Below are 24970 nucleotides of genomic sequence, written 5' to 3'. Positions count from 1 at the left end.
TGAAATCACACGCCTCTGCAGTAAGCATAATGATTGATAGATACAGAAAGCATTTGTTCAGCTGTACAGGTGGTGACAGCAGTGGTGGAGGCGTCTGTGGCATATTTATGTTGAATGGGGTGAACTGCTGCAGCTCACAGAGGTCATTTTACCCATCCAACTCTGTTAAATAAAACTGAACTGTTTCTTTGTTTTATCAAAGTGAAACACAGTATTTACAACTGACTCATTCTTGGGTGCCAGGAAAGTTTAGACATAGAGACAAACTGATTAAAATTACCTGGGATGATAAGTGGAACCAGGTCTGATCATAGTATAGGTTGTACACAACTACAAGGACTGTTCCTAATATTCTTACCCAGCCCTCTTCAAATGTTTCAGGTTAAAACTCCATTACCTGATGTTTTTAAAATGTTTTGCCTAATATTGGCACTGCTTAATGCCACTTAAAAGTGAGCCTATGCAACTTTGGAATGAAGAAAGAGGAAATGGTTTCAATGAGAAATTGAATAAATAAACAATGAAACACACCAGTCCTGAATTCAGTACACTTACGGATATAACACAGTGGTCTAACCATGGATGTATTATAAGAACTGGATATTGGACTTAAAGATGGTGCCCACTCACTTGAATAAAAAATTGCTCACCTAAGCCCAAAAAGTTTTCTAGCTTATGGGTTTGCTTCTGCGTTGTGCGGCCCACTGCACATGCACATTAGTGTTTCTCATGCTGGTCCTGCTCGGCCCATAGACTTTACATTGGGATGAAACACAAATAAAAATTGCTTTTCTGGGCTCTGGGAAAGTTTTACAAATATTAAACCTTCATGGTTTAAAAATCCAAAGAGCACAAAGAGTAATAATTGACCTTGTTTGCAGTCAGAAGTGTCCTGTCAACCGTCTAAATATCACAAATGTTTAGCAGAAAAAATTAAACAGAGCAGGTTGTCTTTGAGGCGCAACTGACACCGAGTGGCAAGCAAGAAATGAAAACAACCTTGTGAGAAGGCGCAAAAGGATTACAGTAATTACCTCTTTGAGCAGGAAGTGAAAATCGGTGCACTCGTATTCACCAAGCATGTTTGGACTTTATTTCAGTTGTTAGATACAGTTGTTCTGAGAGCAACATTATTTCTCTTCCAAGAGAAATGTGTCTTTTATTGGAACCGCAAATCCAATGTTAAGTGTTTGTGGGTATCGTATTCATTAATGGTGCTGTGTGAACAATTGGGAGGACAAATCATGGCATAAAGCAACAAGAAGTCCATCATACTTAGCATACTTCATTTGTTTTGACCTGTTTTGAAGCACTATTATTGTTAGCACTAACAATGGTACTGCAGTAGATGCCACTGGTGATGATGCTACTGTTTATCCTCCTTCTTTGTCTTGTATTCATACGTCTTAGATGACAGCTGACTGACAGACCTCGCCTTCACCGTCTCTACTGACACCGATAACCATATTTTGCCAATTTGTTTAGAACTGACATCTTCCTCTCTATAGTAGTGTCAGATAGATTAAACGTGTCTCAACATTACAGGCCCAAAGCTGTGTAACATGGCTGAAAATGCCAGACAAGGAAAGTGAAAAATCAAAAGTTACCAGAAAATTGGATATAGTAGCTACAACTATGTCTGCAATATCCCTACCTGCACCAGCAGATGTCCACAACAGACAGACTGTGTTACTGACAAGACCATATCAATGAATACTTGAACTTGTCCAAGAAATATATTTACATATTTATTTGTAGAACAAACATGTAGGAGTAAGATGGGAATACTGAGGATTTTTAGAGATTTATTTGGTTGCATAAAGATAAGAAACAACCTGACTAAACACAGTTTCTGACTGAAAATAACCGTGACTGGTACTCTCCCAGTGGTTAAAATGCACAATAATTGTCTGACATGTTTACTGTTTTATTTTTCTCTTTCGATACCATCTTGCAACAGATAGCAGCTGTCCAACAGCTTCCTTGGAATAATTTCTTCCTTGAATTGAAATCAAAAAGGACGTTTAAACCCCTGCAGACAGAGACCAGAGCCTCCTTTCATCTTCAGAACAGATGGAGAGAGGGAACGAGTGATGAAAACTAAGAGAAGAGAGAGAGAGAGATAGCTCAGGAATCTTGTTCTTGTTAACGTGAGAGGGGAGGTGTGTTGGGTGGGATAAAAGATAACAAGTTCTAGTTTGTGTGTGTGAAAGAGAGGGAGGGAGAGGTATGAAAGAAAGAATAATGAGGAGGGAGATAGAAAGAGGTGGCTTGAGAGAGACAAACAGAGAAGAAGCAGTAGAAGCATCTTTAATGCAGATTGCAATGCGGAGCTCAGCTTTGAGGTGTGAACCTGTGCGATGATAAGGAGCGTCTCAGAGCACAGCCTCCTTTAACCTGAAGTGCCCTCAAATAAAGAATTGAATGCATGCATAAACACAACACAGCCAGGTCAAACTGTATCTCAGGTATTTCATGTTTAAAAGAAGAATCTGCCATGTTAAACCAGCATCAGCACCAACGTCAGTAGGATTCATCCTCTGGGCTCCATGGATATCTGTACCACAATTGGCAATCTATCTAATAGTTGCTGAGAAAATTATTATTAGTTATTCGATTAAATCAATGGCAGTTTTTATTATCAGAGGTTTGTACAGAAGTGTCTAAAACACCACACATACTGCTACCTGAAATGTATTAGTCAATAAAACAAGATTACTCTCTCCACATGAACATTTTAGGATGACTCAAAACTTCGGCATAATGTGTTTTCCTTGCATGCCAGCAATCATTTTGTCAAAGAAGGCATCCTTATTTCCTTTTCTTTTTTTCCCTTCAGATGGAAAGTTTCACCTTCAGCTCTTCAAACAGCATCTAAATAAAAAGATTTATTTGTTCTGTATTTTTAAACTAACTGCAGATAACTTCCATGGTCATTTAAGTGTATTTGTTGTAACTCCTACTGTATTTTTTAAGGTTAAGGTTTGTTTTAACTTAATATTTTTACAGGTGAATATGCCGCAACAAGGATCCAGCAGTAATGAGTGCGGGGTCAAAGGCGTTATGATGGTGTAGAGATACTAAATAATAGAAATATATACAAAAATACCCTCAGAAGAGAAAGGGATTGTTTTTTGCCAGTAGATAAGAGAATATGTGAGTGAGTAGGAGAGGCTAACACCAGGTGTTTTTGAGATAAGTTTTTAAGCCTGTAAAGATGGTAGTGACTCAGGTTTTCTAACTGCGGTGGCGAAGTCAGGGAGAAGAGCCAACACCTTGTTGGACAAAAGAATTGAAGTGACCCACTATGAACATACATACGAACATGATAATATCATGTGTGGGCTGCCGATGCTGGTTACACCAGATGCTCTTAAAGTTCAAACTTTACGGACTTGTGCAAGTTAAAAAACATTACAGAGCCCCCTAAAGGTCATGGCAAGAATTTTTTGAGGACTACCTTTGCATTCCCTCACAATATGTTTTGCATTACCTCGCAATACTTTTCCATTCCTTCTGAGCCATATGTCTATTTCCACTCAGCTGCTCCCAGCGCAACACAACAGTATATCAGCTCATTGAATTTTACTTTGAACTTGGCATTATGCTTATATGGTACTACCGCTCAATAGGCATGCACGGTTATGTGATTAGTGAAAGTAAACTTAAACGAATTCTTAGATCAAGAGGTCTCTCCGGAAGAGAGCAGTACGGTAATCTGAAGGATGCCGTCGGTTTCATTCGTGAACAGTTACTGTACTCTGTACTGTACTGAAACCCAGAGAGGTTTCACTGAGGAAAAGGAGACGTCTCCAGAGGCGGAATTACAGAAGTGCAGTTGAATCTACCTCATAAAGCTAATGTGCTGTATTTGTATGAGACAAAACAACAACAAACAAGAAGGTGACTGAAATGCTGCAGATTCTGTGGTTCTGTCACAGAAAGAGCAGACAGCAATGAACCACTTGCAACAGGAATGCAGACCAACGCAAGTTGGAAAGCTTTTTGTGTTTTTGCACAGGGTCCTCTGTTTGTCTCTTTGTACAAAACAAATTAAAGTAACCTTCAATGCTGAAACAGATTTTGGTAGAAGGCCTGTTGCTGTAAGTGTGGAGCAATAATTAATGTTCCTTACATACAGCTCATACTCAGAAGTTTGATAATGTCAAACTGATATCAATCTGATAAATTCTTTGCAATGGACATTATATAAGGTGAGGTGTCCATAAACAATGCTAAATGCATTAACTTGAGAATCTCCACACTACCTTCCATTCCAAATAGACATATAACTCAGAAGGAATGGGAGAAGTATTGCAAGGTAACGCAAAAGTATTGCGAGGGAATGCAAAAGTAGTCCTCAAAAAAATTCTCGCTGTGACCTTCAGGGGGCTCCGTGCAATATGACTCAAATCCCATGGCAATAATAATGTAGACAGTCCTGTGGTCTAATATATAGCAGCATATTGCCATATTGCCATAAAAAATCTGAGTACTTTCACAGCTGGTATGAACATATAAATAAAACAAAGTGAACTACCTCTACAAAGGATTGGCAGGCGATTTTGAAACTGTTATTTTTGCTCATGACGCTGCAGGGACATCTGTGTTTACACTGCTCATTGTTTTAGTTGTGCAACCACAAATCAATAGCTCGAAACTAGTTAGTAGTTACTGAGAAAACCCTGTCTCCTAAGTGTCTATGTTATTAAACTGTTTTCGCATTTATGGCAAATGTAATCGCTGCCTGGATTGTGTTCAGAGGCAGTGTTTCTCTGACTGAATGAAGCGCTACATTACATATTGTGCTGGAGTCGCAAGGAGGTGGTCGGAGTGGATGGCAGGCATTCAGTGTGCAGGACTTTGACAGCAGAGATCGGGGTTCACATCCTGGATTCTTGCGTGTCGTTAGGTTTAGGCAACAAAAGCAATTTGGTCAAGGTTAGGGAATGATCATGGTTTCACTCAAATGTTAATAAACACTTTGTGTCTTGTGCTTCAAGTCACGGCAGATTTTCTCTGTAATAAACCAAACCACGATCTTTCCCTAACCTTAACAATGTGCTGCCAGTGCCTAAACATAACCATAAAAAAGTTAAATAATGCTATAGTCGCTACAAGTGGATATTGTATTGCAAAATCTTTTGGTCGAAAACACGTTGTGAGTGAACAGTTCAGTATCAACAGTTCTGCCAGACTTGCCAGATACGTTAATCAACAACATTTTCTTATTATGTTGATAAAAACCAGATGGCATTATGTTTCTTTTAAAACATATTTGCTGTTACAAATCAGTTGTATATACACATAATTCCAGAGACAGGGTTGACTAAGAACAAAAGCTCTTTACTTACAAACTTAATAAGAGATTTATGAATAGCCAGTGCAATCAAATTCTGAAGAGCGCTGTAGCCAGTCACAGCTTCTGAACATTTTACCAGAGAAGAGGGAAACGAGCCGAATTTACAGAAAGCAAAACTTCACAGACAGAAAATACAAGGAAAAAACATCACAGTTCTGCCCACAATGTCTGACTGTCAGGTGATTTTTTTGGAGTCACTTTGCAGTCAAGAAACAACACAGCAATGAGTGTTTAGCACCAAAGATGTTGCAGAAAAACAACATAAAATGAATATTTTGTGGCTTGCTGCTTTATAAATCATCTCATGTCAGTAATTGTTTGGTGAGCATCTCTGGATTTGTCTGTGAAGACTTCACCAAGAGATCTCCTCCTTCCTGCCTCTGGAGAGACTTTATCAAGTTGGCAAATTAAAACTGTATGAGATGATGACTGACATAATGAATTCAGGGAATAGGTTTTATAGAGGGTATTATTCTTCCGAGAACCTTCACCAAGGCACATTTCTGTACATTTATTGTACTTGGTGAACAAAGTGTCTCTGGTTCTGATTGTAATTACTCAATCAGCTCTGCAACGGCAGCAATTACACCATGTGTCGTGCTGCTTGAATACACAGAGAAGATCTTGACTGTTGAATGTACAGAGTTACAGTGAAAATACTTAAAATGCGTAAATATAAATGTCTGTTTTGTTACTTCATAACTACATACAGTACAATAGTGATTCAAATTTAACATTGGCTCCTTCAAACAATCACTGACTGGTCTTTCCAGAAAAATATATCCTCAGCAGCGAGGTTTTGGATATTTTGTTATTGCCTGTATGAAACTAAGTTTAACCACCTGGCTAATTGCACCAATTTCTCGCCCACACTAGAGGTGCAAGTTGTTAAACTGAAAGTAAATGATAAATATACTCATAGCAGAAACTGACATATCACCACAATCAAGATATGCAGCCACAGTCGACTCCCTTCAGACCAAGAAGGAACAACACTCTTATTTTCTTGATTTTGTTAAAGAGAACAAAAAAAGAGAGAAGAAAGGGAAAAAGTAGGACAGCCATTCTCGCACAGTAACAGGAGAAGACTTAATAAAATGTAAAATGGAAGCAATTATGTTTAATGTAGATTGTCTTTTTTCCCTTTATTCCTTCATTTCCCTTTGCTGTTTTTTTCCCTCGTCTTGACAGAGCCGAGCAGAATGCGGGAGGGACAGAGAGAATGAAACAGCTGGCGGTGAAATGGAAAGTGCAATTTGAGCCGATGGATTCCGCAGGGAGGCTGAATGTGTAACCACGAGGCAGCGATGAAGGCCGCGGCTGCAGATCGGGGTGCATTTATTAATTGAAAACTTTCAATTATCTTTTGGTGCATGCTTTAGTCCGGCTGGAGAGAGAGAGCCGAGGGCTTGTTATTTTTAAAGTGATCCAACTGGCTTCATCATGCGACATGCGATGAATTAAAAAAAAAGAAAAAAATAATTGATCATCTGGAAACACGTTACTTTTGTTGCAGCAGTTACATTTAATTAAAAATATATTAAGTAATGCTGTGTGTTGGTTTGATTTCTATCATATATCAAGACTTGTCACTATTTCTGCTTTCACATGTTACAGTTTCATGTGCTGGTACCTTTAATGCTCTCACCTACGAGGAGTGGCTGAAAACTCTATAATTTGTTGAAATTCCTGTTATCACTGCACTCAATGTTGCATGGTGTTCAAGCTAAAAAAAGACTGCTTTTCCTTGGCTGACATTTTTAAAAAATGAGATTTTTCACCACCAAAACCAACCAAATATTGAAACGGTAAAATAAGATTACATTCTTTTATCAGATATAGTTTCAATTAACCAACAGCAAGGGGTCAAAGGTCAAAACTGGAGGTGTGACAAACAATCCAATGTCTCTGGTTTATTATGCATGGCAGAGAGGATCCAGTAAACAGACAAGAAACAGACATGAATCCATCTCCTTCAGTAAAATTTCCCTGTCTGAGTTTGTCTGAGTGCCAGAATATCACATATTCCCTAAATCCTCCATCCTGAGAAGAATTTGAGCCACTTTCTTGTAACCACAGAATAAATCAGACTAAAGTTCTTTTGGTTGAACTGTGACTCTCCAGCTTCCACTTCCTCGGGCCTGCCAAGTTTTCAATTTTGTTTAGAGTGAGATTTGGTATCAGTGAAGTCGGTGCATTTTATGAGTAGGCCTTCCGTGACATTAGGCCTAGCCTACCCATCGCAGGGGTCGGGGTCATCACTCTTCAACTCCCAGGAATTTTGTTTAAAACATTCAGCAGCCAAATTCACAATTTTAAAGCATGTATAGATGAAAATCCAAGTCAATAATCATGGTCAGTGATGAATAAGTATGGGTGATCAACATACTTGCCAACCTTCATACATCATAGCCTCAATCAGGAGACCAAACCTAACCAGGGTATTTGGGGATCTTTCCCCCAAAAATTGTTAATTTCAGAAACTGTTTTCCTGCATTCTAGTGAATTTATCGAGTAATTTCGTTGGAGCATTGTAAAATGGGACTCTCAGGACTCTCTTAGCTGAACTATTTTGTTTGGATTTGTCATATATTTCTCTTTGATTATGTCAGAGGTGCTTTCACACATAACCGCTTCACAAACAACTTTTTTCCTTTAGCTATCAGGACTCTCTAGCCCCGTCCTCACATACTACTGACATGCATTACCATGCACCTACTGTATGGTTGTGTACTGTGTTTCTGTGATGATATGTTGACTGTCTTTGTGTATTGTCTTGTGACAATATGTGAATTGTCTGCTGTTCATTTATGTGTTTGTGCTGCACAGTATAACATACTGTACTGAAAACAAATTCTACCGGTCTTGATCGATCTATCTATAAAATACAAATACAAAGGCAATTCTGACACCTTGGCAGCTAAATTAAGCTATTAACCAATGGTACTGATAAATAAGAGCTAGGATAAATACCAATGCATGATGATGATTTGATTTTTTTTGTAGTCGTGGTTCTAGAGAGATGCTGTGCTGCTGGCAGAGGAGCCACTGACTGAGATTACTCTGAGCAGCAGGCAGGGGAATAAATTAGCCTACAATATAATAGATTTGCGTGTAGCCTATTTCTGGCGTTCCCCCTGATGGTCTGAATAACTCGCTGCTGCACGGTGCTGCTGTTGCGCTGTGCTGCTCTGTCTTGTCTGTCCGTGCGCTGTCCTCTTTTCGTGCCATTATCAGTTATAAATATAAATTAGTTTTCGCTGTGTGAGAAAATTGACATGTGGCGTGTGAAAAGTTCCGATTGCGTGAGTCTCACGGTCAATGCGTGAGACTTGGCAGCTCTGACTTCCTGCTAATTCAATCTACTGCTCTTTATACTGCTCTTTTTTTGTATGTTTCTGTAAATATTCTCCCTGCGGGTATGAAGTGCCACATTTGTGGATGCTCTTATTCAGAGTGGTTTATGATGACTGCTACATCTAGCTAGCACGTATCAACAACACTACAAGCAATGACATTTAAATAAGGAGACCACAGACCTCATTGTCATTCAGATGTCTGAGGCTAACATTCATTTTGACCTCACAGTCTCTCTTAGTATGTGCTCTATGGATTTATTTAATTTTAAAGTGGACTTTATTTACCTTCAAAGCTGCATTGACAAGTACAAAAACTGCTAGCCATGATCTTGTTTAGTATTCCGGGAATTATCTCTGTTTTACTGCATCCATGACAAAGTCAGGTATTGTACACTCCATCCTATTTAAACTCCAGCACTGAGTGAAATGGCAGTATCTACTGGTGTGCTTGGCTTTAAAGCTGCACTCTGTAGTTGGTGACCTGAACAGTCACATCATAGTTGAGTCTGCAGTGTCTCCAATCCAGAACAAAGGTAAAATGTCATGAGGAGTTGATACCACTGATTGTAGACTGAAGCTAGATAGATTTAGAATTTAAATCTCTGGCAGAAGCTGCAGCTGCATGTGTATAGCTTGAATGACAATACAGCATCTAGAGAAATATTGTATGTCTATAATTCAATATTTTTGTCCCATCTGAAATTATTTCCATCACTGAAATCATTTCAGTGAATCGGGTTTGTTTCCAAAAATCTAGATTTTTGAGTTGTGAAAGGCATAAAGGAAAGGAAACTGCAGCATCATTGGTATTAATCAATAACTCCTGCAGATAAATTAAGATCATCTTGTTCTACAGAGCCTTAGAATTTCTCAGATAACATGCCTTAAAAGGAGCACACATTAGCAATCCCCTTGTTTCGGCCACAGGCAGCAAAAAAAGGATCCAAATTGAATTTAAAAAATCTTGAAAAGATAACAACACACTTCTAATCTTTAACTGTATCTGTAGGAAGATCAACTTTGACAGATAAGAGCCACATTAGGAATCTGTTCATCTCCACTTTTTCTTGCTGACTCAGATTTCTTGTCTCCTGCCGTAACAGTAATATTTTTGTGAGTTTAAGTGTGTGAATTTGTGTGTATTTGCAGCTTTTCCCTATCTCTTCTTCTGTCTCTGACTACTCTTTGTTATCACAGGGTCACTGTGCATAAAATCACTGTAAGAGTGATAAACAGATACAAACATGATATATATGTGTGCATGAAATTATGCTAATTGCTGCTGCATAATGTCATCACTAATGCTCTGAGAGGTGCAAATAAGTGAAAACACATCAGCAGACACACAACTCACACATACAATTCACAATAAAACCCACTGTAAAGTTTGTTCGCTAAAGTAAAGCAGTATAAAAGTTTGTGCTCTTATACTAAACACACACGGCTGATGCACACACCCACACAAACTCAAATCTCCTCAGCTGTCAGACCTGCACCCCACAGTAAAAAAAATACACAAGTTTGCATCCTCTCAAAACACACACTTGCTCGCTCTTCTACACACTTCCACACACAGCAACACAGACAGTGACATTCATTCACACACAAACACACATACACACAAACCAAACCATAAGGCACTCTTAAGTAAGCGAACAGTACAGCACAGTAGGGAACAGTGCTGTGAGTTTTACCTCTCCTCTTAAACTTGGCAGCTAATCAATGGCTCTGACTTCTACGAGATTCACTCACACAAATACACAACAGACACACAAATACAGACTGTAATACACACCAAGGACAACCTGCAGCAGGAGTCGCCAACCTTTTGATGGCGATCACCCTGTCTCTTTTGAAGTTCCAAGTAGATCGCAAAACAAGAAAATACAAACAGTTGAAAGAGTAATTATTTCATTTTCACCAATTAAAAGTAAAGGAGTAGTTCAACATTTTTGAGATACACGCTTGCTTTCTTGCCGAGAGTTAGATGAGAGGATCGATTCTGCTCTTTATATAATAAATATGAAGCTACAGTTTGCACCTGGTTAACTTAGCTTAGCATAAAGACTGGAAACAGGGGGAAACAGCTTGCCAGGCTCTATTAAACTGTTTTCTGAACGTATTAAAAGAATGAGAAATAATGTGGTTTATTAAGCTTTAGAGTTGCTGTTTGGCAGATTTTGTTACCTTTGGACAGAGCCAGGCTAGCCATTTCCCTCTGTTCCCAGTCTTTATGTTAGGATACGATAATCAGCTGCTGGCTGTAGCTTCATATGTAGTGTTCAGACACGAGAGTGGTATCTATCTTCTCATCTAACTCTCGGCAAGAAAGCATATAAGTATATTTTCCAAATGTTGAACTCTTTCTTTAAATGGCAAATATCAGGGCATAGCACTTACCTAATTGGCTTGATACAGTAGTGAAACTGCCTTGTGTCAGCATAGCAACATACACATCCATGATTAACAAGGAAACCAAAATGAGAATTCAAGAAAAAAGGCAAAAACCTACAATTTTGGATTATTAATTTGGGATTATATGTTCTTGTTCTCTTCAAAGACAGACCTATCTCCCTTATTTGTCACCAAGCACTTCATTACACCACAAACAGCCCAAAATTCAAAGCCAAAACCAAAAACTGCTCCAGAGTCACTTTAGTTAGTGAGTTGACGTTTACATTTAAAGCCCAACGGCCCTGTAAACCTTATAGTTTATAGATTTAGTCAGTAGCTCCAAAACACAAACACACACACACATATATATATATATATATATATATATATTCTCTCCCTGGACAAACAGTGATTTGCTCATTTAGCAGCTAAACATAACCCCCATCCCTCTGACTCTTCCCCAGGAGGAAAATACCATGGCAACCAAATATCTGGCCGGTCATCTGCGCTGATCTGACAGATGATGATATAGTTCTGATAAGGAAGCAGAAAACATGAGCAAGTCAGTGACAAAATCTGACAAGGAGTCAGGTCACGTCTTATCTGGGGTTTCAAAAAAATGAATGTCAGGTAGCACTTTAGCGGTTTCAGGCCAAAATGAGACATCTATCATTTGACACCATTTCCACAGAAACTGTATTTCTGTCTTCTTAAAAAAAAGAAATAGCAGGTAATTTAGGTGTTTGCCAGGTAAAAGTATACCACTTTCACAGGCTGAATATGCCATAGTTTAGAGGTACTGAAGGGCAAATTTCATGCATTTTCTTTCCCTCACAAAATACATTTAAAAATAAAACATAGCCTGAACACTGAAATGCTCCATCTCACCATTTATTGACAAGATTTTTAAAGCCTTAAGCTTTTGGTAAGGTTTTGTTGTCGATGTCAGTCAAGTGCATAGCATCAAGTGAGGTGTGTGTATTCTCTGATGCTGTTTGGGTCTGCAGTTTGGGAATTAATCTTTGAGTTTACCTCCTGATCAATATAAATAAACCCTTAACATTTTCTTCTGTCTATTCTGTTAAGAGATAGAAGGATTCTTTGACAGACCTGAGATTGAAGCTGTTAAAGAGTGAGCTTTTTCTTCTTATCCTGGGGTTTTCACTGAAAAAAGAAGTACTGAAGATGGAAGCTGGGCTTGATATTGATGTTGTTAATATTGAGTGAACAAGTCAAGGTTCTGACACTTGACATCAGAGTTAAAAACTATGCCATGACCTTCATGCTGTGTGGAAAGACATGATATTTTTCTTTCTAAATTAGACATCATAGAAGCTCCAGTGTTTATTCCTGTCAACAAACAAATCTGTATCACAGATTTAGGTTTAGGTTTGGGTGTTGATCCTTGGACAGACAGAGGTCCACAGAGCTGAGACACATCGACGTATTGGTTTGATATACTTTATTTACAAACATCAAGTGTTGTCAAGGCAATCTACAGTATATAGCTAGAAAAACCTGAAAGGTCTTGTTAAATATTTTTCAAATCCAGACACTTTCAATGATTTTCAAGGCCGGTGAAAACTCAAGTCAAGTCAATTTTATTTATATAGCAAAAAAATCACAAGTTTGTCTCAGAAGGCTTTGTAAGTGTAGGTGTGTTTACTTTGATTTCACTTCTTCTAATGCATTTTTAACCAGCTGACATTAACATGACATTCTGATGTGTTTGCTCTTGTACGTAAAGAAAGAACCAAACAGCCAAAACTAAGGCTGCTGCATTAAGGCACTGTATAAATTCACTTCAAGATCGTATTAATTAAATGGCACTTCTAAAGGTCTATATTGCTCTGTGAGTATTAAGTGTCAAATTATAGTATAGTCAAGGAAAAATTATTTAAAAAGTACTTTTGGGCAAGTCAATCTACAACAGGGAACAGTTGAATTCACCATTAGTGCAAAGATTTGTTTTGGTCAAAAATGTAAGGATTGTGCATTCGTATAGTACTTTTCTTATGCCTTAACTTACAACTGAGTGGAGGTGTAGACTTTGACCTAGAACTGTCAAAATTAGTTGATTAATTGCTTAGGCAATCGACAGAAATTTATTTCGCAACAATTTCGATAATCTACTAATTGTTTAAGTCATTTAATCAAGCAAAAATACCAAATATTGGCTGGTTCTGGCTCCTCAAATATGAGGATTTACTGCTTTTCTGTGTTGTATATAATTTTAAATTGAATATCTTTGGGTTTTGGACTGTTGGTTGAGCAAAACAAGACATTTCAGGCGCCCCAGTAGCTCACCTGGTAGAGCACGCACAATGTACTAAAGCTGAGTCCTCAACACAGCGGCTCGGGTTTGATTCTGACCCGCGGCCCTTTGTTATATGGCATCCAAGGTCACTATTTTTTTTTTTGACATTTCACAGATGAAAAGATAAACTCATTAATTGATTAATCAAAAGAATATTCAACAGATTAATCAATAATTAAAATCATCGTTAGTTGCAGCCCTCTTGTTACTTGACTTCGACTTTATTCAAAAGACAGCTGTGCAACTGAGACAAACAAATGCCATAGAAGCAAGGTTACACAATAAAAGAAGAGGCCACAAAACCAATAAATAAAAAACATAACTCTGATGGTGTGATACTAACTGTGATAAAGTTAAAGGTTAGATGGGAAGGATCTGAAAGAGGAACTGTTTTTACACATCAAAGTTTGTTTAGAGGTCTTGGGGAGTCCTATTGCATATGTGAAAGAAGTTGTATAAAGCCTTTTGTGGCTCCAGAGGGAGCTGCACAAAGTCTGATAAATCTCCTCAAGTGATGTCACTTGAGTCAGTGTCTATTGGGGTTGAAGACTACAAGTTTGAAAATTAATAAACTCTGGGGGTGTGGAGAGTAGTAAGCTTAGGTTGTGCCAGGTTTTGAGAAGGAAGAAGAATACATGGGGTGAAAGATGATAGCTCAGGTTCTGCTGCATCAATCTTACATTTTTTTGCTAAACTGTCCATCTTGAGTCTGACAATGTTATAGGAGTGCAATGCTAAATTGGTGGAGTTCTCTTAACACCAAACCAGGACAATCAAACAACAGTAAAAAGAGATCGGTCATTTTACAAAAGCACAACTGTACATATAGATCACAAGATGCAATTAAAAGCTTTTTGATTTCTGTAAATATGCTACTGCATTATCAGCCTAAATCACACGATGCTGCTGCAGTAGAGCAAGCTCATACTAGCCGAGTTACTTAAGATTTGCTGTGGTAGACAAAATTGATTTATGTATAGACAGAGGTAGAAAACATACAACTGACGGATCATAAAATCTCAAACTGCCTAGACAAAGCTGGACTCAATAACGTTAATAATATGATTCTTCTTCTTTAGTGCTAATTTCACATTCAGGTTTAATCCGAGCTCTAAAGTTACACTTGGGTTCACAAGAGGCTAAAAGCTACATTACTTCTGAAACCAGTAAAGTGATGCCAGAACTGGGGTGATGCAGTTTCTTTAGTTGGCACCACATAAAATCAGAACAGTTTCCTTGCACAAGTTGAAACATCAAAGAGACTTTTGATTCAGACCAGAATAAAGCGAGTTGGGGGTCATCAAGGCAGGAGGAAATAAAAGGCTGAATGTCTCTCACCAAAAAGATGAATAATGAAAAATGGTTTCATTGGGGAAATGAACAAAACAGGTCTACACAAGTCCCTTTGTTAAGGTCACCATCAAAGATGAAATCTAGCATCTCTAGCTGCCAGCATTATATCAGCTGATACAGTGCCGCATTCATTCTGAATCGAGTTAATGGCTCAACTATGTGCAATTCTGGATTTTAAGGGGTCAGAAACAGCAGATATAAAGAGCTCTTTAGATCCAGTTCATTAAAGAAATGTTCTAGGATTCTTAAGTGAGCTGAAATTGCATCCTTTAGTGAACTGGAGGAGATGACTCTATAGCATGATGAGGGAAGGACTGCTGAGCACCACTCACAGTGAAGAGCTGAATGAATAGGGGCCTGAAAATGGAAGAAGGTTGTGATAAGGACAAAGAAACCAAATCAAGGTTCCTTGACAGTGAAAGCTTAAAGTTCTAAATAACATTTGATGAGACCAGCTGAATTTCTTTCATTTTTATTAGTAAATACACAGACAGACAGGCACAAAGACAGCCAGACAGACATGCAGGCAGATGGACAGACAAGTGTGTAAAACACTGGCAGTCAAGGTCAACCTGCCATATTCTTTACCACTTGAAAGTAACAACCAGTGCTTGTTAGAAAAAGAAAGTAAAGTTAAAGCGGCTTTAACTAATATTTTTATATTAACAAAGGATCAAATGACTGCTTCACTCGTAGTGACAAACTCAGAAAATTATCACCCAACTCTGCGGTCAGTTCTACTTCTTCTTTCAGCGCATTGTTTAGGTTTTACAGCCCGAAACTGTTTTGGTTCTCTCTCACTGCTCTCAGGAGCAGGCAGTTGCTTTCAGAAAAAAAGCTCTGAAAATATACTTTACACTACCTGCCCAACATCAAACAGCAGACAAAGTTAGCAACTAGCTGGTGAACATTGTGTAGCAAGATATTTTTCTTGGGAGTTGGTAGAAACCAAACCAAAGCTAAAAGGAGCGTGAATATTGGACTGAAATTAACCAGGTGGCCAGAAATACGACTCCAAATGAATGTTTTTGTTGCTCCGCATCTGCTCTATGTATAAAAAGGGAACTGTTTGCTAACAAGTTCGCCACATCATCTTGAAACACTCACTTGAAAGGTGACAGAGTTGTGTTCAAAGCTTTGTTTCAGCTGCCCCCAATTTCTTCTGTTTCAACTGATCTACAGCTGAGGAAGAAGAGTACATAAATATTGTACAGCAGTGAGTCCCAACCTTGTACCCCAGAGGGTATTTCTGCAGTTGTCATGATGTATCTGTGGAGTAGCTCAGTGGATTTGAAAAAATTGAAATTGTGACTTTAACATATCTCTGTTTAGGAGGAAAATAAACGCTCAAATAGGATTACCACTTTGATGCAATTCTTTAGTATTTAATGTCCAGTAACCAAACTATCAGATAATAATAGGCCGACTGCATGGGACACACCTCCCACCAACCTGAGTCACCACGTGCTGTCATTGAGAGTTAGCAAGCGAGCAGAGGAGTATAAATACTGTAGATACTGTAGATGGATAGAAAAGTAATGGTTACGTGTGTAGCATACGTGGTTGAAAACGTCCCCTTGCCACTCCAAGCAGTACAAGTAGAAGTAGAAACTTGACCAAACCTACATAAAAAAAGAAAAAAAATATTGTAACAATATTTACTTTTATGTTATTAATAGTGTTAAATAACATCATGCTTAACATCCATTCAAAAGAACACATTTTGAACATGGCTGGTGGTGTTGATGAAGGGGTACTTGAGCTCATCTGATAGGGCTGTGGGGCTATGTCACACAGAAAATGGTTATTAACTACTGCTATACAGGGATACAGCTAAAACCTGCAAAAATCAGAGAAAGGGTAAGGGAAGGAATTAATCTTAAATTCTTCATGTTCCTCCATCCTGAACCTCCACTCTGTGAAAAAAACAAGTAAAAAGAATAATAGCAGACACCTATTTGAAATGAACAGCCGTTCATATGAACGCGCACACCCAAAACCTGAAATACACTGGACCAAAACAAAAAAATCCATGACGAATTACATCCCTAAGTATAGCACAGAACACCGCAAGAGCAGCACAGTGGGAGAAGAGGAAGGTATCCTAAGAGGCAGGAAAGCAGGACGGTGCTGCGTTAAGTAAATTGGTTACAGAGTACAATGAGACCTCTTCTAGCCAGTGTTAGGAGGAGGAAACTTCATCCACATCTGCTCGAGTCTCAGCTGGCCTGGCAGAGGCTCGGCTTTAACTGGATTAACAACAAAAGCCGAGCTCAATAACTAATAGGCCTCTTCTTCCTCCTCTCTGTTCCTCCTCTCTCTTTACTCTGTTCCCCTCTATCCCCTTCTCTCTCTTTACTCTGTTTCTAGCTTGCCGTCTTCCTTCTCCTTCAGAGAGAAGCAGAGAGATAATGCGGAACACTTTCATGCCTTCTGCTGAATTAAACATGGAGAGAAGCTTGTACCGGGTGCTAAAGCTGTAGCAAAGAGAGGGAAAATGAAAAAAGAGGATATATACAATTCCGCCCCTGCACAGGGGGCCTCCGAGTGCTGCTGAACATTTCTTTACAATTAAAAAGATCGGTCGCTGATAGACTGCACTGAGGAAAGATAAACAGGACAGCCTTTTTTTCACTAATTGGCCAGGTTCAAAAGGACTGTAAGTTATCATTGGGTGGAAGCAGCCAATCGCCAAGCAGAGGGGTGGCATAGCACTCAAAAAATACTCCTCTGAGGCTTCCTTCCCACCTCCAGCTTTCATCGTCAGAGCTATAAATCCCATCTTGCCAATCTTTTATTCCTTTCACACACTCTCTGTCATCTTTACGCTGAAGCCAACCAATTGGGCTCCACAAGTAACAAATCTGCCCATCTCTAACTCCAGGCTCGATGGTGAATAATTGACAGTGTTTCAAACATTCTCGGTCTCAGGTGGTTTACAAAAAAACCTGGTGATGTCTTCTCATCCTCTCGGCAGGGGCTGAGGTTTTAGTTTCTGTTCTGCCTCTCTTCTTTTTTTACTCTCGATTTTTCTGATCTGAGAAGAAAAAGTCTCCCATTCTCTCCCCTCTTTCCCGGCCTATTTGTTATTCCCCAGATGGAGTACCAAGCTACCACCCTCATTCTCCATCCTCCCCTCCCTCCGGTTCCACTCTCTTTCTCCCTGACAGAGCCAAGTGACCTGTTACAGCGTCCTCTGCTTAGCATGGGCGCCACACTCCAGCAAGGACAGGACTTTACAGGAGTTGCGTTCAGGACTGCAACCTCCCAGAGCACATGCCGTGTGAGGTGGGGCAGCAGGCTAAAGATCAGAGAGGGACGTTTGTAACTAGCATGACCCCATTTTCGACAGGGACAGGCTGCTGGGACAGTCTGTTTTACTCACTACAAAAAGGGCAAGTCAATAAAGTCATATCTTATTTTAGGATAATTAAATCTTATTTATTCTCATCAAAGATAAATAATCTTGTAAAGCACCACTGGATTTGTTTCAAGGTAGCTTTTTAACCTTCTTGTGAAGTTCCTCGACATAAAGACACAGAATACCTTTTTTGAAGGTTTTCCTTCTCTGTAGTCCCTTTTCAACTCTCTCCGGTCGCAAAGGGGAAATCTCCTCCATGTTCCTAGAGCACTTTCAAAGTCCAGTGAGATGGCATTCAGTATGTTGAATGGAACAGTTTGCCTGCTGATCTAGACACTGTGTTCTTTTAAAACCAAACTAAAGACCTTCCTTTTCAGGAGCTTTTTCTTAAATTAACACATTGTATTTGTACAGTATGCTTGTTTGTATTTGTATATGTATTTTTATGTGTATGTATGCATGGATGTCTCTGTTTATTTGCACATTTTCGCTGTTTTATGTTGCTTTTATGTAATGCTTTTATGAACTGCTTTTGTATGATATGGTGCTATGCAAATAAACTTGAATTGAAGTAATGCCTTTAATACTCACAAATTGCATCTGGCATAAAAACAAGATATGTATCTGGATGAGAAAAACACGTGTTCATGTAAGGTGTAAATGCACACAGAATGCATTGTGTTCGGGGACCACATCTGTAAGTGATCTGACTCACACTGTGATCAGATCTCAGCCAGATGAAAATGCAATCTGTACAGCATGAGCAAAATCTGCCAAGCAAGTTCAAAAGTCTTCTTACTTGGCCTCTTCCTGCTGGCTTAAGCAAACCCGGCAAAAGCAACAAGTAGCAGTAGCTAGCAAGTCTTCACACAAAAAGTGATTTAAATATGAATGACGCACGTCCATGGCATTGCTTCTCTTGACAAATCCGCCAGCCTTGCTGAACTAATTTGCATATTGTGATCTGATCACAATGCAGGCAGAATTGAGATGACATGAACGCTTATTAATACCAGATGTAAATGCAAAGGCCAGCGGATCAGATGTCCTCGTATCCAGATACAGATCACATGTTAATACCGGGCATAAATGGGGTCTTCAAATGTGCTGCACAGTGGGGAAAAAGTGTTATGTAATGGGTAGCTTCCAGGTGTGATTGTGTGCTAGTGTTTGAACTTGAGGGAGGTTGTTGTGACAAAGGGAGTGTACTTCTCCTAAGTTAGCAAAACTTGAAACATGTCTTGTAGCAGATCTGTTGAGGAGGCTAAATGTCCCAGAACAGGTGCAGTGTACTGCATTGTGCTGTGGAATGTGCTGTGGAAAGAAAGAGGTTTGGGAGTCTGGTATTTATATACTGATAACAAGGCTTGGCTTAATTAATTACCAGTTTTTCCACAGAGAATTGTTTCAAAAAGGTTTTTTTTTTATTGAAAATGGGTTGTGCAAAAACAAAAGTTATGACTGATGATGAGTTTTCTCACTAAGGGTACATGCACGCTAAAAGACTCTGGGACTAATTAGGCGGCAAAGTTGTGATCACAGTCGACTGTTTCAAATTATGGCGCTGCAAGAAACCCCTGCAGAAAAGATGTGCTGAGGCATACAATGACCAAATAGAGGGTAAATGTGCTGGAGAGAGATTTTGCCTCCGAAAAGTCAGGGATATTATTTTTAGGATGAGAATCATTAACATTTTAAACTCTTAGTAAGAAAAGATATTTTCCATTTGGTCGATGCAGGAAATTGTTTCCAACATAACATAAATTATTAAGTATCTTTAAATTATAGGTTCAAATTATAAACCAGAGACATTACACCATATATTTTGAAACTCAAACAAAACAGGTCTTTTTTGTTCCCCAGAGTTTAAACGTCTGGATCTTGGAGCATGCATGAACCCTACGGAGTTGAAAACACACTTCAATACTTTAATCCAAACTGTACTGCAGTAATACAATAAACAAGTCCTACTACATGTGACACCTGTGGCAACAGAAGTTACAGTATGGCTGTTTCTCAATTACTTTGAGACTAATTGGCAACCTGTCCAAACACACTGTGAAATGTTATGAAATGTCTCCACTGAAATGTATCGTAACATAGCAGATATAACTCTCATTTACAGAATAACAGATTGCACAGTGTATAATGTTCAACAACAATCAACAACAAGGGATCTGCTCTCAGAGGGAAATAGAGCTGAAACTGACTTCCTTAAGACAACAAAATCGATCAACTGAGGTTTTGAATTTCAAATTTGAAATATTTCAGCTTTCAAATGTATGGACAGTCTGTGTTCAGATCTTAAACCCACGGAACAGTAGTAGTAATTCATTTTGGGTAATAACATCTTAATAATTATCACAATATATTCTTACATTGTAATGAGACATGAGGAAGTGTTTACCCACTCAAAATGTACTGACTTTTCCAGTGTTGAAGATCATCACATCCCTTAAAGATTCCCTTTTCAGATCCTTTCTCATAACTATTACTTGTGTAGCATTAACAGCACCCCAAAAACACAAATATAGTGGAATTGACTAAAATTATGCAAAAGTGTAACTATATACCATACTGTTTTATTTTTGATTTTACTCACAGTACTGCAAAATAACCAGCTACCAAAGTTGCTCAATCAAACATCACATGTCTACAATAAGTGTGTGGTTGTGATGTGACATAGTGAGCTTGAAAAGCAGAGGATGTGCTCAGTTCAGCTGCTGAAGCATGTAGCACCAGTCCTGTTGGTTCTTCTTTCATTTCTCTTTAACTGTGGCCTTGCTCACCATCTCTTTTTTCTAACTTTGACCATGCTCTCTATACATCTCCAAGGAGGTTTGTGATGCAGAGATTTCCCCTCCCCAGAGCCTCCCTGTGTCACCTAACAACCATCCCGACATAAGAAAAGTGATATAATTCAACAGTTCATTAAAAAATTTGGCCATTTGGTTTGCCTGAGTCCAGACCGTTGAATCCGCCCACTCCACCGAGTTGACTGATTCTGGTCTGGCATCATGACATGAAACAGCGGTTTCTCGGTTGAAAAAGTGATTAGGCAAACAGCGCCATGGGCGGGACTAACGGCGTTGTCAAGCTGTGTGTCGGAACCAAGGAGGAGTAATAACAACAATGGCGACCGCTATAGACAAGACAGAAGCTACTATCGAGACGGCATGTCTTCGCAATATCGCCCGACATCGTAGTTTGTTTTTACTTCGCTCCACTCTTAAAACCCCAGCAAAACTTTTATGTTGGCATGGCCACGCATCAGTGTCGACTTAAAATGACGTTAGATCCAGGCGGATACGTTGGTGTCTAGTGATTGGTTAGAGAAAATCAAATCCCCCTCCCCCATGGAGATCGGTTAGAGTGGAGTCAATGTCAGGCAACCCATTTGGTGCTGTGAAAGAATGACCTGGGACTCAATAAGGCAAATGTGTTTCAGAAACATAAGAGCTGCGTCTCAGTTCTCAACTCTTGTTATGCATTAGCAAATGTGTTGCAAAAAATATCCATTCTAAAAAGAACTGTAATTTAATTAAGTATTGATTCTCCAAATTATCTACATTGCAACTATTTCCAATGCAGTTTTGCATGTTCAGTGAACTTTCTTGAAAAATACACCATCTTAATTAGTGAGAAATCTCATTAAAAGACCCACCTTGTCAGCAGATGTGACACTTATTTTAAGAAAAACTGTAGTGCCACCATTAGCAGTGCGCAAGAAACAAGGTTTGGGAGTTTGGGTTTTTCATTTAGCCTGCCTTTCACATCCTCTCTTGAAATGTGTCTTAGACCTTGTCTTTCTGTCCAATCAGAATACTGAACATGGAATAATCCGGTACATAGCCTAAGAACATTTTGCGGGACATGGAAAATGAATACATGAAATACAGCAGCCTCCAACAAAGCCGGTGAATATTTTGCCTCATTGAATGCGACCCAGATAGGAATATAAATACGAGTCATCCCCTTCTCCCTGCACACAGTCATTGTGGCACTTGTCTAAGCTGCGCATTATGTAAATAAAGAAAGAGAAGAATGAGACAGAGATGTAATGTGTGTGGGACAGAATGTCAGGAAAACATACAAATGATGCAGGATGCATGTGGAACAGAAAGAAAAGAGAACGGGAGAAAAAGGAAGGTAGAGAAAAGGGAAATAAAGAAAGAGGAAATACAGAGAAAGTGAGAAGAGACTTAAAGAGGAAAGTTGGAAACAAAGAAAAGCACATCTTTTTTTTTACCCATTAAATGAGTCATTACCAACCCAATGTGGTACTGTGTGAAACCCCCAAGGCTCCCGGTGTGTCTTTTCCTTAGCGAGATCAACACCATTACACAACAGTAACAACAACAACAACAACAACAGCAACAGCAACATCTACAACAACAACAATAACAACAATTGTGCTATAGTGAGACGACGCCCAATATATAGATGATGCACATCATTAATACCACAGCCAGCCACACATTAGCACACACTGTTAAGTCTGTTATGTTACTCAGTTTAGTGGCCCTCGCTTCAGCGACACCCATCAGGAAACCAGGTGGTGTCACAGGGTGGGGCGGAAACCCTGAGTCATTGTAAGCCCCCAAAAAGTCGTCATGAACAGACACTCGAGTTAGGCAAGTTTTAAAACAATTCGGGAGAAGTCTCAGGCATGTCAGAAGAGCTGGCGTCTGCAGCACAACGGCAACATCCACAGAAGCCGTTTGGACAGTTTTATGTAAAGTTCAACATGTAATTGAAGATTTTTTTCAATTTATTTTATTTTGAAACAGGAAGGCGATTTTTGAATAGTGCTGATTTTGGAATAGTGGTTATGGTGCTTCCAGCTTTGCAGATTATGTTTTCTGGTAAGATATAAAATACAAACGATGTAGTCACTCAACACAGTCACACATTTGCAAAGCTGAAGAAACAAGAACGTAGCAATAAGCAGCGTCGCATCAGAGTTGCTGTGGTTTTTGTTTGCTTTTTGCAGTATTTTTTTCCATTTTGTTATATTTGGTTGACATCGAATGAAATCTGTCTCCCTAATACCGTTAAACACAGTCACATATTCAGCCACAGTGCACTACTGCCATCGCGTTTTTCTTCATCAGCTTCACAACAACTTAATTTCGGCTTTGTTTCCTTTTTATTATTTTTCTTTTAATCCTCTTTTATAAAATGACATAGTCAGTGTCAAGCAGATGGGACATAATTGATGGCATCTCTTTCATCAGGTTGAATGAAGCAGGTGTGTTCAGCTGATGGAAGCAATGTTGATTTATTTGGTGGCGAAGGGGGCTGGCTCGAATTCCCCTCTTACTTCACCACATCTCTTTTCCCTATTGTCAGCCCTCACCTTTCCTTTCCTCTCCTCCGTCCTTAGACATAAATGGCAGTCCGGGAAATGACAGAGCCGTCTCTCTGAGACTCCATGTCGTCGTCAAGGTACACGTCCATTTCTTCTTCACCACCATGGCCTCTGCGGACGTGATAGGCTGGGGGTAGCATGTTCCCGCCTCCCCCGACGCCTCCAAACCTATTGTATCGCTCCTCTTCTTCTTCCATGCTGTCATCCAGGTCGAACTTCCTCCTTTCAGCTTCGTCTATCTCGTTACTAAGGAGAATGTCGTGGGCGGAGGGGGGGTTGCCGATTGAGGCATGGTGGAGGTGATGATGGTGGTAGTCGTTGGCCTTTTCAGTTAGAGTCCCTGTGGCGTCGCAGCCCTCGCGATATGTGTAGATGGGCCCGTTGTTGTTCGCACCGGTCCCGTTCTTACTACTGTTGTTGCCAGTCCCACTGAAGAGCAGGCGGGCTTTGTTGCCATAGTCTCCATTGCTGCCACCGCTGCCAGTTGCTATGGACTCCCCACTACTGGGGTAGCCACGTCTCTGCTGCCGGCGACTTCGGGTCAGGAGAACGGCAATGAGCGCAACAACCAATAGTAAGGCCAGAAGGGAGCCGATCACGGCGCCTGCCACAACGCCGGCACTGGACGGATCCTCCAAGGCTTCTGCAGAGGGGAAGAAGGGGTTGGAAGGAGGGATGGAAAAATGGATGGAGGAAAAGAAAAAAGGGCAGGAATTGATGGCTGTTTTTAAGGAAGTCTTGCTCAGTTTTGGAGGAGGTATTCACAGTTCTTCTTGTATTGTAAGTGTGCTGTAGTGATAGTAGTAGTGTCTTCTTCTACGTGTGTTACAATCCTCTTACAAGTGTGTAGTAATGTTCTTCTCAGTGTAATCCCTTGGTAAGGGTGCAGTCAGTCATTGCTGGGATCAGGCTGAATGGGACTCATTCACTCTCTCCCAGTGGCTCGTTGTGCTGCATTTTGCAGACATTTTGATCTATACACATGTCTGTCCAGCTGCTGGCACTTCAGATTTGTCGCCCCGCCCCCCTTTGCCAGCTGGGGAAAAGCCTTTACTACTGTCCTCTGTTCTATACTTCATGTTGGTGTGAGCCAAGTTTGTCTCTCCACTCTTGTTTCAGTCAAAGACTGAAACAAAAATGAGAGATGGGTTTACAGCATCAGCAAAAAGCAGTTTGTTTTGTGCCTCGTGCTGTCTTTGCCATGTGTTAGAGGTATCGGACCAGCAGAGCCACACAGACAGACACAGAGACAGACACACAGGACAGACAGGCAGAGGGGTTATTTAAAGAGGTTCAGTGGAAATGAGCACACAGTCGCACCTGGAAAGTGCAACAATATTCAACATCCCTCAAGCCCTCCCATTTTTACCCTCTGTTTCTTTTCCAGCCTCCTAATTATACCCACTCCTCATCCCCATTCCTCCTTCTCATCCTCCCATCCTCTGCTTCCTCC

At 39.7% G+C, this 24970-nt stretch overlaps 1 protein-coding gene across 3 annotated transcripts in view; it reads right to left on the bottom strand.

The window, feature by feature from the left end:
- The window catches only part of pvrl2l (PVR cell adhesion molecule related 2 like), a 283769-nt gene that overhangs the window by 93993 nt on the left and 164806 nt on the right, over positions 1-24970 (bottom strand). The window contains exon 7 of one of the 3 annotated variants that reach the window (XM_044171844.1): positions 19549-24160. The exons of the other annotated variants lie outside the window; for them this stretch is intronic. Within the exon in view, the coding sequence (XP_044027779.1) occupies positions 23529-24160 (632 nt within the window). The 3' untranslated portion in view covers positions 19549-23528. Of the gene's footprint in view, positions 1-19548; positions 24161-24970 lie in introns of those variants that run through there. 3 annotated transcript variants of the gene reach the window in all.

This window comes from Siniperca chuatsi, linkage group LG17 (genome assembly GCF_020085105.1).
Source record: "Siniperca chuatsi isolate FFG_IHB_CAS linkage group LG17, ASM2008510v1, whole genome shotgun sequence".
Taxonomy (NCBI): Eukaryota; Metazoa; Chordata; class Actinopteri; order Centrarchiformes; family Sinipercidae; genus Siniperca; species Siniperca chuatsi.
The sequence above is the reverse complement of the archived record's forward strand: the minus strand, read 5'-3'. Positions and strand labels throughout refer to the sequence as shown.